Source organism: Ranitomeya variabilis, chromosome 2 (genome assembly GCF_051348905.1).
Source record: "Ranitomeya variabilis isolate aRanVar5 chromosome 2, aRanVar5.hap1, whole genome shotgun sequence".
Taxonomy (NCBI): domain Eukaryota; kingdom Metazoa; phylum Chordata; class Amphibia; order Anura; family Dendrobatidae; genus Ranitomeya; species Ranitomeya variabilis.
This window is the reverse complement of record NC_135233.1, coordinates 854258877-854276241: the sequence shown is the minus strand read 5'-3', so window position 1 is coordinate 854276241 and position 17365 is coordinate 854258877. Positions and strand designations below refer to the sequence as shown.

The following is a 17365-nucleotide window of genomic DNA, read 5'->3' as shown; positions in this document are numbered from 1 at the left end:
ACTTGGGTAGAAGTAATAAGATGTATAACTATGTGCTTAATTCTAAAACTCTGGGCAAAACCGTTAATGAAAAAGACCTGGGTGTATGGGTGGATGACAAACTCATATTCAGTGGCCAGTGTCAGGCAGCTGCTACAAAGGCAAATAAAATAATGGGATGCATTAAAAGAGGCATAGATGCTCATGAGGAGAACATAATTTTACCTCTATACAAGTCACTAGTGCGACCACACTTAGAATACTGTGCAGAGTTCTGGTCTCCGGTGTATAAGAAAGACATAGCTGAACTGGAGCGGGTGCAGAGAAGAGCAACCAAGGTTATTAGAGGACTGGGGGTCTGCAATACCAAGATAGGTTATTACACTTGGGGCTATTTAGTTTGGAAAAACGAAGACTAAGGGGTGATCTTATGTTAATGTATAAATATATTTATTAATGACCTTGTAGGGGGCATTCAGAGTAGAATTTCAATATTTGCAGATGACACTAAACTCTGCAGGGTAATCAATACAGGGGAGGACAATTTTATATTACTGGCTGATTTATGTAAACTAGAAGCTTGGGCTGATAAATGGCAAATGAGCTTTAATGGGGATAAATGTAAGGTGGTCATGCACTTGGGTAGAAGTAATAAGATGTATAACTATGTGCTTAATTCTAAAACTCTGGGCAAAACCGTTAATGAAAAAGACCTGGGTGTATGGGTGGATGACAAACTCATATTCAGTGGCCAGTGTCAGGCAGCTGCTACAAAGGCAAATAAAATAATGGGATGCATTAAAAGAGGCATAGATGCTCATGAGGAGAACATAATTTTACCTCTATACAAGTCACTAGTGCGACCACACTTAGAATACTGTGCAGAGTTCTGGTCTCCGGTGTATAAGAAAGACATAGCTGAACTGGAGCGGGTGCAGAGAAGAGCAACCAAGGTTATTAGAGGACTGGGGGTCTGCAATACCAAGATAGGTTATTACACTTGGGGCTATTTAGTTTGGAAAAACGAAGACTAAGGGGTGATCTTATGTTAATGTATAAATATATGAGGGGACAGTACAAAGACCTTTCTGATGATCTTTTTAATCATAGACCGGTGACAGGGACAAGGGGGCATCCTCTACGTCTGGAGGAAAAAAGGTTTAAGCATAATAACAGACGCGGATTCTTTACTGTAAGAGCAGTGAGACTATGGAACTCTCTGCCGTATGATGTTGTAATGAGTGACTCATTGCTTCAATTTAAGAGGGGACTGGATACCTTTCTGGAAAAGTATAATATTACAGGGTATATATATTAGATTCCTTGATAAGGCGTTGATCCAGGGAACTAGTCTGATTGCCGTATGTGGAGTCGGGAAGGAATTTTTTTCCCCATGATGGAGCTTACTCTTACCACATGGGGTTTTTTTTGCCTTCCCCTGGATCAACATGTTAGGGCATGCTAGGCTGTGGGTTGAACTAGATGGACTTAAAGTCTTCCTTCAACCTTAATAACTATGTAACTATGTAAATATGTAACATACTCACCTTCGCGTCCCCTGGCGTCTGCTTCCTGCACTGACTGAGCGCTGGCCCTAACAGCACAGCGGTGACGTCACCGCTGTGCTGTGCTTTCACTTACGGCTGGCGCTCACAGTCAGTGCAGGAGGCGGACGGCGAGGGACGTGTGACAGACATCAGAGGGTGAGTATGTACTGTTTGTTTTTTTACATTTTACACTGGTAACCAGGGTAAACATCGGGTTACTAAGCGCGGCCCTGCGCTTAGTAACCCGATATTTACCCTGGTTACCATTGTAAAACATCGCTGGCATCGCTGCTTTTGCTGTCAAACACAACGATACACGGCGATCTGATGACCAAATAAAGTTCTGAACTTTAATCAACGACCAGCGATATCACAGCAGGATCCTGATCACTGCTGCGTGTCAAACACAACGATATCGCTATTCAGGACGCTGCAACGTCACGGATCGCTAGCGATATCTGTTGTGAATTGACTTTTTGGCTCCCTCTTGTGGTCACTAGTGGTATGACTCTGGGATTGTCTTTCTTCAGTTTGGAACTCACCTGGGTCGTTAGTCCAAGGGTGTCGCTATATTAACTTCCTGGATCCTTAGTCCAGTGCCTGGCATCGTTGTAATCAGATCCTTCTGTTGCTCCTGTCTGCTGGTCCTGGCTCTTGCAAAATTAAGCTAAGTCTTGCTTCTTTGTTTTTTGAGTTATTTGCTTTGCTCCTATTTTTGTCCAGCTTGTACTAAATGTGATTTCTGACCTTGCTGGAAGCTCTAGGGGGCTGGTGTTCTCCCCCCGGCCGTTAGTCGGTTCGGGGGTTCTTGAATATCCAGCGTGGATATTTTAATAGGGTTTTTGCTGACTATATAAGTCATCTTACTATATTCTGCTATTAGCTAGTGGGCCTCTCTTTGCTAAATACCTAGCTCATGCTTATGTTTGTCTTTTCCTCTTACCTCACCGTTATTATTTGTTGGGGGCTTGTATCCAACTTTTGGGGTCTTTTCTCTGGAGGCAAGAAAGGTCTTTCTTTTCCCTTCTAGGGTTAGTTAGTTCTCCGGCTGGCGCGAGACGTCTAGAACCAACGTAGGCACGTTCCCCGGCTGCTTCTATTTGTGGTGCTAGGATTAGATATATGGTCAGCCCAGTTACCACTGCCCTATGAGCTGTTTTTTTGTGTTTGCAGACTTGGTATTATTTCCTGAGACCCTCTGCCATTGGGGTCATAACAGTATGCCAGGCCTACATTGAATGTTTAATGCATTGCAGAAGTGGGATAATAAGAAAGGAAATTCTGAGTTTTTTTTTTTTTTCCTCTCTTCCTCCCCTTTACCTCTGAGTGGCTTGAGCTTGCTGCAGACATGAATATCCAGACCTTGATTACAAGTGTGGACCAGCTTGCTGCTCGTGTGCAAGGCATACAAGATTTTGTTACCAGTAGTCCTATGTCTGAACCTAAAATACCTATTCCTGAACTGTTTTCTGGAGACCGATTTAAGTTTAGGAATTTCAGGGATAATTGTAAATTGTTTCTATCTCTGAGACCCCGTTCATCTGGAGACTCAGCTCAGCAAGTTAAAATTGTTATCTCTTTTTTACGGGGCGACCCTCAGGATTGGGCCTTCTCGCTAGCGCCAGGAGACCCGGCATTGGCAAATATTGATGCGTTTTTTCTGGCGCTCGGATTGCTTTACGAGGAACCCAATCTTGAGGTTCAGGCAGAAAAAGCCTTGCTGGCTATTTCTCAGGGTCAGGATGAAGCTGAAGTGTATTGCCGAAAACTTCGGAAATGGTCCGTGCTTACTCAGTGGAATGAGTGTGCTCTGGCCGCAAACTTCAGAAATGGCCTTTCTGAAGCCATTAAGAATGTGATGGTGGGTTTCTCCATTCCTACAAGTCTGAATGATTCCATGGCGCTGGCTATTCAAATTGACCGGCGTTTGCGGGAGCGCAAAACCGCTAATCCTCTGGTGGTGTTGTCTAAACAAACACCTGATTTGATGCAATGTGATAGAATTCAGACCAGAAATGAGCGGAAAAATCATAGACGTCAGAATGGGTTGTGTTTTTACTGTGGTGATTCTACACATGTTATATCAGCATGCTCTAAACGCCTAACAAGGGTTGTTAGTCCTGTCGCCATTGGTAATTTGCAACCTAAGTTTATTTTGTCTGTAACTTTAATTTGCTCATTGTCCTCTTACCCTGTTATGGCGTTTGTGGATTCAGGTGCTGCCCTGAGTCTTATGGATCTGTCATTTGCCAAGCGCTGTGGTTTTGTTCTTGAGCCGTTGGTTAATCCTATCCCTCTGAGGGGTATTGATGCTACGCCATTGGTGGAAAATAAACCGCAGTTTTGGACACAGGTAACCATGTGCATGACTCCTGAACATCGGGAGGTGATTCGTTTTCTTGTTCTACATAAAATGCATGATTTGGTCGTTTTGGGTTTGCCATGGTTACAGACTCATAATCCAGTCTTGGATTGGAAGGCAATGTCTGTGTCAAGTTGGGGCTGTCAGGGTATTCATGGTGATTCCCCGCCGGTGTCTATTGCTTCCTCTACTCCTTCGGAAGTTCCTGAGTATTTGTATGATTATCAGGATGTGTTCAGCGAGTCCAGGTCCAGTGTTCTGCCTCCTCATAGGGACTGTGACTGTGCCATAGATTTGATCCCAGGTAGCAAATTTCCTAAGGGAAGACTATTTAATCTGTCTGTACCTGAGCATACCGCAAAGCGTTCGTATATCAAGGAATCTCTGGAGAAGGGGCATATCCGTCCTTCCTCTTCCCCTCTTGGTGCGGGATTCTTTTTTGTGGCCAAGAAGGACGGATCTTTGAGACCTTGTATTGACTATCGGCTTTTGAATAAAATCACTGTTAAATTTCAGTATCCTTTGCCTCTGTTGTCAGACTTGTTTGCCTGAATTAAAGGTGCCAAGTGGTTCACCAAGATAGATCTTCGTGGTGCGTACAACCTTGTGCGCATTAAGCGAGGAGATGAATGGAAAACCGCGTTTAATACGCCCGAAGGTCATTTTGAGTACTTGGTGATGCCTTTTGGGCTCTCTAATGCTCCTTCAGTGTTTCAGTCCTTTATGCATGATATTTTCCGGAAGTATCTGGATAAATTTATGATCGTTTATCTGGATGATATTCTGTTTTTTTCTGATGACTGGGACTCGCATGTAGAGCAGGTCAGGATGGTGTTTCAGGTTTTGCGTGAGAATGCTTTATTTGTTAAGGGCTCAAAGTGTCTCTTTGGAGTACAGAAGGTTCCCTTTTTGGGGTTTATTTTTTCCCCTTCTGCGGTGGAGATGGACCCAGTCAAGGTCCGTGCTATTCATGATTGGACTCAACCCACGTCAGTTAAGAGTCTTCAGAAGTTCTTGGGTTTTGCTAACTTCTACCGTCGTTTTATTGCTAATTTTTCTAGCATTGCTAAACCTTTGACAGATATGACCAAGAAAGGTTCTGATGTTGCTAACTGGGCTCCTGCAGCCGTGGAGGCTTTCCAGGAGTTGAAGCGCCGGTTTACTTTGGCGCCTGTTTTGTGCCAGCCTGATGTCTCACTTCCCTTTCAGGTTGATGTGGATGCTTCTGAGATTGGGGCAGGGGCCGTTTTGTCGCAGAGAGGCCCTGGTTGCTCTGTGATGAGACCTTGTGCCTTTTTCTCGAGGAAGTTTTCGCCTGCTGAGCGGAATTATGATATTGGCAATCGGGAGTTGTTGGCCATGAAGTGGGCATTTGAGGAGTGGTGTCATTGGCTCGAGGGTGCTAAGCATCGTGTGGTGGTCTTGACTGATCACAAAAATTTGATGTATCTTGAGTCTGCTAAACGCCTGAATCCTAGACAGGCCCGCTGGTCATTGTTTTTCTCCCATTTTGACTTTGTGGTCTCGTATTTACCAGGTTCAAAGAATGTGAAGGCTGATGCTCTTTCAAGGAGCTTTGTGCCTGACTCTCCGGGTGTCGCAGAACCAGTTGGTATTCTTAAAGAGGGAGTTATCTTGTCAGCCATTTCTCCAGATTTGCGACGTGTGTTGCAGAGATTTCAGGCTGGTAGACCTGACTCTTGTCCACCTGACAGACTGTTTGTTCCTGATAAGTGGACCAGCAGAGTCATTTCCGAGGTTCATTCCTCGGTGTTGGCAGGGCATCCGGGAATTTTTGGCACCAGAGATCTGGTGGCTAGGTCCTTTTGGTGGCCTTCCTTGTCACAGGATGTGCGGTCGTTTGTGCAGTCCTGTGGGACTTGCGCTCAAGCTAAGCCTTGCTGTTCGCGTGCCAGCGGGTTGCTCTTGCCCTTGCCTGTCCCGAAGAGGCCTTGGACACACATTTCCATGGATTTCATTTCAGATCTCCCGGTGTCTCAGGGCATGTCTGTCATCTGGGTGGTATGTGATCGCTTTTCTAAGATGGTCCATTTGGTACCTTTGCCTAAGCTGCCTTCCTCTTCCGATCTGGTTCCTGTGTTCTTTCAGAATGTGGTTCGTTTACACGGCATTCCTGAGAATATTGTGTCTGACAGAGGATCCCAGTTTGTTTCCAGGTTCTGGTGATCCTTTTGTGCTAGGATGGGCATTGAGTTGTCGTTTTCGTCTGCCTTTCATCCTCAGACTAATGGACAAACGGAGCAAACTAATCAGACTCTGGAGGCTTATTTGAGGTGTTTTGTTTCTGCGGATCAGGATGATTGGGTGACCTTCTTGCCATTGGCTGAGTTTGCCCTTAATAATCGGGCTAGTTCCGCTACATTGGTTTCGCTATTTTTCTGCAACTCTGGTTTCCATCCTCGTTTTTCCTCGGGACATGTGGAGCCTTCTGACTGTCCTGGGGTAGATTCTGTGGTGGATAGGTTGCAGCAGATCTGGAATCATGTGGTGGACAACTTAAAGTTGTCACAAGAGAAGGCTCAGCGTTTTGCCAACCGCCGCCGCGGTGTGGGTCCCCGACTTCGTGTTGGGGATTTGGTATGGCTGTCTTCTCGATTTGTTCCTATGAAGGTCTCCTCTCCTAAATTTAAGCCTCGCTTCATCGGTCCTTACAAGATATTGGAAATCCTTAATCCTGTGTCCTTTCGCTTGGATCTTCCGGTGTCGTTTGCCATTCACAACGTGTTCCATAGGTCTTTGTTGCGGCGGTACGTTGTACCTGTGGTTCCTTCTGTTGAGCCTCCTGCTCCGGTGTTGGTTGAGGGCGAGTTGGAGTACGTGGTGGAGAAGATCTTGGATTCTCGTCTCTCCAGGCGGAGGCTTCAGTATCTGGTCAAGTGGAAGGGCTATGGTCAGGAGGATAATTCCTGGGTGGTTGCCTCTGATGTGCATGCGGCCGATTTAGTTCGTGCCTTTCACGCTGCTCATCCTGATCGCCCTGGTGGTCTTGGTGAGGGTTCGGTGATCCCTCCTTAAGGAGGGGGTACTGTTGTGAATTGACTTTTTGGCTCCCTCTTGTGGTCACTAGTGGTATGACTCTGGGATTGTCTTTCTTCAGTTTGGAACTCACCTGGGTCGTTAGTCCAGGGGTGTCGCTATATTAACTTCCTGGATCCTTAGTCCAGTGCCTGGCATCGTTGTAATCAGATCCTTCTGTTGCTCCTGTCTGCTGGTCCTGGCTCTTGCAAAATTAAGCTAAGTCTTGCTTCTTTGTTTTTTGAGTTATTTGCTTTGCTCCTATTTTTGTCCAGCTTGTACTAAATGTGATTTCTGACCTTGCTGGAAGCTCTAGGGGGCTGGTGTTCTCCCCCCGGCCGTTAGTCGGTTCGGGGGTTCTTGAATATCCAGCGTGGATATTTTAATAGGGTTTTTGCTGACTATATAAGTCATCTTACTATATTCTGCTATTAGCTAGTGGGCCTCTCTTTGCTAAATACCTAGCTCATGCTTATGTTTGTCTTTTCCTCTTACCTCACCGTTATTATTTGTTGGGGGCTTGTATCCAACTTTTGGGGTCTTTTCTCTGGAGGCAAGAAAGGTCTTTCTTTTCCCTTCTAGGGTTAGTTAGTTCTCCGGCTGGCGCGAGACATCTAGAACCAACGTAGGCACGTTCCCCGGCTGCTTCTATTTGTGGTGCTAGGATTAGATATATGGTCAGCCCAGTTACCACTGCCCTATGAGCTGGTTTTTTGTGTTTGCAGACTTGGTATTATTTCCTGAGACCCTCTGCCATTGGGGTCATAACAGATATCGTTTAGTGTGACGGTACCTTTATACCATACTAATAATGTAATTAATGATAATCACGGTACAGTAACATACAACTCCCAGTATAACAAAGAGCGAGGCGCTGATGTAAGAAGCTTCTCTAGGACATGTTACATCTGTCACACAGCAAATCCGTCACCTACTGTAGAAATTGTCTAAATAACAATAAATGGTCAGTGGGTTGTTAAGAGTCTCCGATGGACATTCCCATTACTGTAATCATCGTATGTGTGATCTTAGTGTTGGACTATCTGTAAGGGCCCAATACTTTTCTCATACAAATAACTTTTTGAAAATATTTTTTGCTTCTTTCAACACCTTTGTACAGTGTGTATCATGTCTTTATGTGAAGCACTTCATACTGTGTCTGATTTGTTTTGTCCTGGCTCACCCACATCTCCCTGTATGTTTTTAACTTATTTCTGAAAACAATTTTATTTATTTTTATATTGTTGCTCACACACTTGTTTTTTAATGGTATATGTATTGTAACTGTACATGTCATCTGAGCTTCATTTACTTGTATCACTAATGATAACTGTATATGACTTTTTGTGGATTTAGACTAGGAATAGTTTGTGGATGGCTGAGGCAAGAACAAGTCATAATGACCGTTACCATATGAAAATATACTGCAATTTCATAAGAATGGAACAATGCCAAATATTCTGCCGCCTGATACAACCAGTCTGAGCATGTTTTCTGTGCGCACTTCATGTTTTTTTTAATGTTAATTCAACATTTGAATATGTAAAGAATGGAGCACCCAGTTGTGCACAAATGTATTTATAAATCACTGGTAATTTGTCATTATTTCTGGAGATAAACTATATAATTTTTTTTATAGATATTGTAGAATGTGATGATGAAGAGTACTGCACAGGACCAGGAAGATTGTGTATAAATGAAATCGGTAGCTTTAAATGTATCTGTCAGCCGGGGTACACAGAAGACAGTGACAGCTGTGTCGGTAAGTTATGTGTTATGGTTCTCAATGGCAAGAGAACATAGCCCAGCAAACATAAGAACTAGCTCTTGGAAGGATGGAAACTAAACTGACCATGAACTAAACCTGCCGCACAACTAACAGTAGCCGGGTAGCGTTGCCTACGTTTTATCCCTAGACGCCCAGCGCCAGCCGGAGGACTAACTAATCCTGGCAGAGGAAAATATAGTCCTGGCTCACCTCTAGAGAAATTTCCCCGAAAGGCAGACAGAGGCCCCCACATATATTGGCGGTGATTTTAGATGAAAATGACAAACGTAGTATGAAAATAGGTTAAGCAAAATTGAGGTCCACTTACTAGATAGCAGGAAGACAGAAAGGCACTTTCATGGTCAGCTGAAAACCCTATCAAAACACCATCCTGAAATTACTTTAAGACTCTAGTATTACCTCATAACATCAGAGTGGCAATTTCAGATCACAAGAGCTTTCCAGACACAGAAACGAAACAACAGCTGTGAACTGGAACAAAATGCAAAAACAAACGAGGACTAAAGTCCAACTTAGCTGGGAGTTGTCTAGCAGCAGGAACATGCACAGAAAGGCTTCTGATTACAATGTTGACCGGCATGGAAGTGACAGAGGAGCAAGGCTAAATAGCGACTCCCACATCCTGATGGAAACAGGTGAACAGAGGGGATGATGCACACCAGTTCAATTCCACCAGTGGCCACCGGGGGAGCCCAAAATCCAATTTCACAACAGTTATGGTTTCTTCTTGAAGGATCCAAAGACAATGAGACACATTATCAATACGTTCTAATTATAAGACTGTTCGAACTTACATTAGACAGTCTTAAAATGTACCAGATTTATCATAGGGGTTAATTCTGTTTGATAAGTCTGGACTAATTGGTTTAATTTGTGCCAGAAATTTGAGCCAAATTTTGGGTGAAGTTTTTTGCATAATAGACCACGCCTTTTTCTTCTGCCAAGCCATACAGTTTTTCAGTGAGGACATGTCCGCTTGTCAGACAAGGCACATCAATTGTTTTTAAAGACAGCTTTTTAGCTAACATTACACCAGAATAGTGGAGCTCTCATCTTGATAAACATGTCCATATTTGTGTAGATTGACGAAATTGATACAACATAGTAAACACCAATGCATTTTTAGATTACTTAGCTTTAACTACTTCTGGACCGCCCATCCAGGTAGTCCACACTTATCTTGATGTTCTAAAAAGTCAAGGCATGCTAAGTAGCTTGCGTTGGATTGTGCAGCTGTGGGGGCAGGGAGTCGGCTGTCAGACACAGACAACATACAGAGAAGATAAACATGGTTTATTAATATGTTTACCTTCTAGATATCTGTATATAAAGACCCAAACCAGTGCTTGTGTATACAGACTAAGAACCACTGACAGTGCTTCCTCCTCCATGCTTCCTTCTCTGGATCCAGTGGTCAGGTGATTGCTGTTTGTAGGGAGGCAGTATTAGCTTAGGGAAGACCGTAGGGGGTGTTTTCATCTTTCCTTTGAGAGTTGCTGCCTGCTTATGTTTGGTCAGCATCATACATACAGAAGTACATGCCCCAATTAAAACTATCTGATAACACACACTCGGACCAAGTTAACTCATCATGAGCCAAATACATTGATTGCTAATATCTCTGTAATGCAGAGGCAAAATAAATAAAAATAAATAAATAAAACAAGTAAATAAAAAATGTTTTATTCTGCTCTGCAGCCACTATTACATCATATGTCCAGTTCAACATGAAACATTTGGTAAAAGGTCCTTAACAACAATTTTCTGTACAAAGTATTGTGGTGTGGGTATCTCATGCTCATCCTTTCCTGGTAAATTCTCTAAAGCATTTATTTATTTTGCCAGTGTCCAGTCATAACGCTCTTTACTATTAAGCAAATACATTTGTATAATTAACCCCTTCGCGCCGGGTCCCATTTTCGTTTTTGCATTTCTGTTTTTTGTCCCTCTCCTTCCCAGAGCCAACGTTTTTATTTTTCAGTCAATATGGCCATGTAGGGGCTTGTTTTTTGCCTGACCAGTTGTATTTTAGAAAGACACCATTGGTTTTACCATACATATCTTGCACTCAAAAACGGTGACAAAAATTCCAAGTGCGAAGAAATTGCAAAAAAGGTGCGATTTCACACTTGTTTTTTGGATTTTATTTTCAACATGTTCACTAAATGCTAAAACTGACCTCCTGTTATGATTCTCCAAGTCATTCCAAGTTCAAAGACACCAAACATGCATAGGTTTTCCTTTATCTATGTGGAGAAAAGAAATTCCAAACTTTGATAAAAAAAATAAAAATTGCACCAAATTTCAATACCCGTAACATCTCCATTTTTTATGATCTTGGGTTGGGTGATGGCTTATTTTTTGCATGCAGAGCTGAAGTTTTTAATAATGCCATTTTGGTGCAGATACGATCTTTTGATCGCCCTTTATTACATTTTCATGCAATGTCGTGGTGACCAAGAAAAACGTAATTCTTGCATTTTGACTTTTTTTTTCTCACTACGCAATTTACCAATCAGTTTATTCCTTTTTTTATTGATAGATTGGGCGATTCTGAACACGTTGATACCAAATATGTCTATGTTTGATTTTTTTAAATTGTTTTATTTTGAAGGGGCTGATTTAAACTTTTGTATTTATTAAAAATTTTTCTTTACTTTTGGCATGCTGTAATAGTCTCCATGGGAGACTAGAAGCTGCCAGCTGATGGGAGGAAGTAATATAACATTGCTGGATCAGACTAATAACAGGTTGTTGTTTTTTTAAGAATGTAACCATAGAGCTGAATTGGATCTCTACTTAAAATATTGTTGTTGTTTTTTTTTACTGCAGATTACTTAGGCTGGTTTCACACTTGCGTTTTTGTCTGCAGCGTTTTTTGCACAAAAAACGCATGCGTTTTTTTCCCTATATTTAACATTGAAAACGCATGCGTTTTTTGCACATGCGTTTGGTCGCGTTTTCAAACGCATGCGTTTTTTGTCTGCATGCGTTCATTTTCAAAAATGCTACCTGCAGTATTTTCTTGCGCGTTTTTTTGCCGCGAAAAAACGCATGCGTTTTTTCGCGGCAAAAAAAATGCATTGCTGTCTATGTAAACGCATGCGTTTTTAAGCACATGCGTTTGTTTGCGCTAAAAACGCATGCGTTTTTATAGAAAAAAAACAGAAAACACACTGAAAAGCCACCCACCACCATCAAGGTGATAAAGGGATCCAAACCCTAACCCTAACTCTACCCCTAACCTCACCCCTAACCGTTTAATGAACATTTTCTGACAGTCATATTGCCACGTATTTAAGTGCCACGTATCACGTATTTCAGTGCCACGTATGCCACGTGCCACGTATTTAAGTGCCACGTGCCACATATTTAAGTGCCACGTGCCACGTATTAAAGTGCCACGTGCCACGTATTTAAGTGCCACGTATTTAAGTACCACATATTTAAGTGCCACGTGCCACGTATTTAAGTGCCACGTGCCACGTATTAAAGTGCCACGTGCCACGTATTTAAGTGCCACGTATTTAAGTACCACATATTTAAGTGCCACGTGCCACGTATTTAAGTGCCACGTGCCACGTATTTAAGTGCCACGTATTTAAGTACCACATATTTAAGTGCCACGTGCCACGTATTTAAGTGCCATGTGCCACGTATTTAAGTGCCACGTATTTAAGTACCACATATTTAAGTGCCACGTGCCACGTATTTAAGTGCCACGTGCCACGTATTTAAGTGCCACATGCCATGTATTTAAGTGCCACGTGCCACGTATTTAAGTACCACGTATTTCAGTTGCACGTATTTCAGTGCCACGTATTTCAGTCACGTTTAGGGTTAGGGTTAGGGGTAGGGTTAGGGTTTTCTTGTTTTTTCTTGTGTTTTCTTGTGTTTTCTTGTGTTTTTCTATAAAAACGCATGCGTCTAAAAAACGCATGCATTTTACCGCGTTTACATGCGTTTTTCACACATGCGTTTTTTTTAAAAACGCATGCAGATAAAAACGCAAGTGTGAAACCAGCCTAAGGCTACGTTCACATTTGCGGCTAGCGCCGCAGCGTCGGGCGCCGCAGCGGCGCCGCATGCATCATGCGCCCCTATATTTAACATGGGGGCGCATGGACATGCGGTGCACTTGCTTTTTGCGCCGCATGCGTCCCTGCGGCGCCCGCGTCGGGGCGCAGAGGACGCAGCAAGTTGCATTTTTGCTGCGTCCAAAATCAATGGAAAAAAGGACGCATGCGGCGCAAAAAGCAGCGTTGTGCATGTGTTCACATTTGCGCTGTGCGTTGCGGCGGCGACGCTGCGGCGCACACCGCAAATGTGAACGTAGCCTTAGACAGTTACTTATTTTTTTTTTTATCTAACTGATTCCGGACCACGAATAGATTTTATACATCTGTGATCCAAAATGTCACTGCATACTAGCTGGAATTGAGGTTTCAGAGACAGTTGGACACTGTATAGAGAAGGCAAAAATGACTTATTAGTGTCTTTACCTTCCTTATCACTGTGTACACAGTTCTAAATAAGTGCCTTGAATATAGTAATAGGAATTACTGACAGTGCTTCCTTTTCTGAACCCATTCATCATGTGTAGAGAGGGAGCAGTAGCTCCTAGATCCTAGAAGACCCTCTCACCACTCCTATATAACCAGCAGACTGCATTTCCAATGTAAATGGGTTAATATAACAGTCATAGTTACAAGGGAAATAAAAATATATTTAAATTTTGAAATGCTCCCAAAAGGTCTTTGATGACCTTATGAAGGGGCGCAATGTGTGAAATAAATGAAAAAATTTATAAAAATGCGTTTTTAAAGAGTATGCAAAACTTAATAAGTAAGGAAATCAATGCAAAAAACACAATAAATCCAAATTTCTGTTAATAGCCCCCCGCTCCCATTGAAAAAAAGCCAAATCGTATCTGATAAATAAAGATTATTGTCACAGAAAGAGGAACATATTTTTAAATGTATTTTAGTGGTAATAAAAAATAACAAATTGTGAAAAATAAACACATATTTACTATATTACCCCCCCTAATGTTGCCCAGTGTCACCAAAAAAACAATATGAAAGTGACATAAAGATGAAGCCTCAAATATAACAAAAAAAAGATGCAAAAATTATTCAAATATCCTAACAATAGAAGAAAATTAATAGCTCTTTAAACTGCAAAAACCTAAAAGGTGCTTGAAGAAGAATGGGGGTAAGGCTACTTTCACACTAGCGTCGCTTTGAATACGTCGCAATGCGTCGTTTATGAGAAAAAACGCATCCTGCAAAGTTGTCTGCAGGATGCGTTTTTTACCCATAGACTTTCATTAGCGACGCATTGCGACGTATGGCCACACGTCGCAACCGTCGTGCGACGGTTACGTCGTGTTTTGGCGGACCGTCGGCACAAAAAAAGTTACATATAATGTTTTTTTGCACGTCGTGTCCCCCATTTCGACGGCGCATGCGCGGATGAAACTCCGCCCCCTCCTCCCTGGACATTACAATGGGGCAGCGGAAGCGTCGCAAGACTGCTTCCGCTGCCCATGTTGGGCATTACTTTCACAACGCGCGTCGGCACATCGGGCCCCATGCCAACGCTAGTGTGAAAGAAGCATAAATGGCCCGTTGTTGAATTGGGTAAACACAATAAATTAATGCAAAAGTGGTTACAACAGTCTAGATAATCTTTAAGGTTGTATGCACACATGGCAGATTGGTGCATTGCAGCTAGAGAAGGCATGCAAAAATCCATTTTCCTGCAGAGGATAGGACCCCTAAAAGGGGTTGGCTACTGCAGGGAAAACTCCTTTTCAATCACCATATTGCCCCCTTAAAAAAATAATACCATCTATACTCACCTCTGGAAGAAATGGGAGCTGTGGCTTCTCTTTCACTTCCTTCGGATTTCAGATTTGTCTGAAGGAGGGGAGAGCAAAGTGATCGCTAATTGACTGAGGGGATCGTATGACATAACAGTGTCACGAATCCCCAGGAGAGGCTACGTGGACACAGCTGGAATAACACCCACATCGGAGGTGAGTGCAGGTGTTATTATTTTGTATGAGGGAAATAAACCAAGAAAAGGGTTGCTATATTGTGTAACAAAACGACAGCGGAAAAAACATATGCGCAAAAAAATGAATCCAGAGTTGAATATTACTTACTGAAGCGCTAAGATCTCGGTCACCTGGATGGCGCACTCCCAACGCGCATTTTAGCACGCTGCCAAAGAATATTCATAAGTTATATTCAGCTCTGGATTCAATTTTTTGGTTTTGTGCATATGTTTTGTCCTTGGTCGTTTTATTACATGATATGTATACACTGACACCTACTGGTGGTCGTTTGCACTAGCACTTTATTCTTTTTTACACTTTGACATATTATGGTCAGATAATACTGGTTGTACACTTGGAGTAATTTTGTCTCATTATTTTGCATTTTGGTGTTACATGCATATTATTTATTTAGATATTTAACACATATTCGATACATGTGGTTGTATATCAACATTTATTTCCATAACTGGATGTAGCGCTCTTTGTTTTTAATAATAATATACTATTTTTAATATTTGTGCATTGACTTTTTTCTGTCATAATCTACCTGATGTATTAATAAACTTTATGTTATTTGATATTCAATTGTGGTCGGTATTTTTGGGCCATCCTTTCCTTTTTTTTGTAACAGGGAACATGGAGATGAGGATGTCTGAGTAGGACAAGCCATTAATTAGATCCCATTTGTCAAAATGATGAATTGAAAACTGTGCAACAAATGTAACTTATGAGAATATATGCTAAATCAGTGACATGCATACTTTGTACAGAAATGTGTTGTACTGTTGTGAAAGAGAGAGTCATAAACTTATCTGCTTTTACTTTCCGTCCTGTTTTTATCATGTTATCATTAACAGACTATAAATAGTGATATAATATTCAGTGCAATTATGGTAGTGTAGCATGTTAATGTTTACGGTTACAATAAATGATGCTGCAATAACTTAGTTCGGCCACTAGAGGTCACAACTGAACAAGAGAAGAAAGTTCTGGAAACAGGAAGTAGTTGGGAAGGGAACATGTGAGGTAAAATTTTGACAGGGAGTCCTGCCTGAGAGACACGGAAGGATTGGGAGCCAAAAGTGATTCAAATTGGAAGGTGTGATCCAGAGGTAGCTGCTTCCGTGCATAAACTTGGATGTGTGGCCGGTCACTGAATGTTTAGTTAGTTAGGGAGAATTAGATAGGATTCGCAGCATCTCCAACAGCATTCTGTTACTGAGACTACTGATGGACTGATGGAGACTGTGTGAGCTCCTCTATATCGTGACTCTGGTAATAACGTGAGTGCCATAGGAGAGTTCCATGAAATACGACTGGGACTGATCTGAGTCTTCGCCTGCACCTGTGTCAGAGAATGATAGTGGCCTAGGAAGCTAATAAATCTAGCGGCCGGACGTCAGAATAACAATTCCAGATGTTTTTGTTTGAGGATATGCTGTCAGGGCGTCCGCTCTGAGCGCTCACAAAGAGAACAGTGCACTGTGTACATATTGTGTTGGTTCAAGTGAATAGTCGTGTAAATATATATATCAAGGGGAAACCAGGGTACCAGGAAAGTATTGTAATTAAGGCGGGAGGCGGGTGTAAGATTATATACCAGAGGGGACCATGTGTCATGGTCATGATAGAACCCCAGCTAGGCCCTGTTGTACCGGATAAGGGAGGGAGTGGCATAGCTTTGGGGTACTCCTGCTCCTGTCCGTGAAGCTGACACTTGGGATCTCTCAGGCTGCATAATTTGTACTTTGTGGTTTGTGGCTGTTGTGACCCATATTTTATTGAGAAGTATAATCCTGTTATCTTCTTCACAGGTTTTAAAGAGAAGTTAGTTTAATATCATATCATGGTCAGAGTCGCTCATTGCAGCGCCGCATTCCATTCTCAAAAAACAACCGGTTTACCGGTCGATACATTTTGACATAGTCAGCAGGATACGGTGCTTGCTATGGATGATACCAGCAGAGCAGAAGGTGCTCCACGCCTGCTGTAGTTCTTCACCCCCCTTCCCCCATTGCGTCTGGTAGAGATCGGTTAGTGGGTTGCTCTGCCACGAGAGCACTGCTTAATCATCTGGCCAAGTTCAAAGGATACAACTTGCTGTTCAGTGATTGAGTAGGCAGGTTGAAGAACGCCATTGCCTTGTATGGTGTTAGCCCCGACTGCAGTTGGAAGTTGCTCTGAATGCTTTGGAGAGGGACGTCCACAAAGTTGTCTCCTTCAAATCCGAAGATAAGGGGAATACGGTTGACGACATCATTCATATATTGGAAAAAACATTTGATTATGTGGCGGCGGCAGGGCAACTGTGAGTACAATTTTTTGCCCGGACCCAGAAAGATGGGAAAAGCCTGATTCAGTATGCTATAGCATTGGAGTAACTGCACTAGAAGATCAAAAAGAAGTCGCCAGTGACCGTGGATACTGAGGCCGATGTTGACAGCATTCTTCGGGATCAGTTCATTGAGGGGATACGGAGTAAGATGCTAAGTGAAGTGAATTGTTACTGAAGGTGTGGAGTACCCCTGGTGTCACCTATTCTGAAACACAGGAAAAGGCAGTAGCACAGACCTTAGAAGTGAGACCCG

The 17365-nt window shown here is 42.6% G+C and overlaps 1 protein-coding gene across 1 annotated transcript in view; it reads left to right on the top strand.

Moving 5' to 3' along the window:
* The window catches only part of LOC143803981 (uncharacterized), a 521136-nt gene that overhangs the window by 43078 nt on the left and 460693 nt on the right, over positions 1 to 17365 (top strand). Inside the window, exon 30 of the mRNA XM_077281733.1 lies at positions 8564 to 8686. Within this exon, the coding sequence (XP_077137848.1) occupies positions 8564 to 8686 (123 nt within the window). The remainder of the gene's footprint in view (positions 1 to 8563; positions 8687 to 17365) is intronic.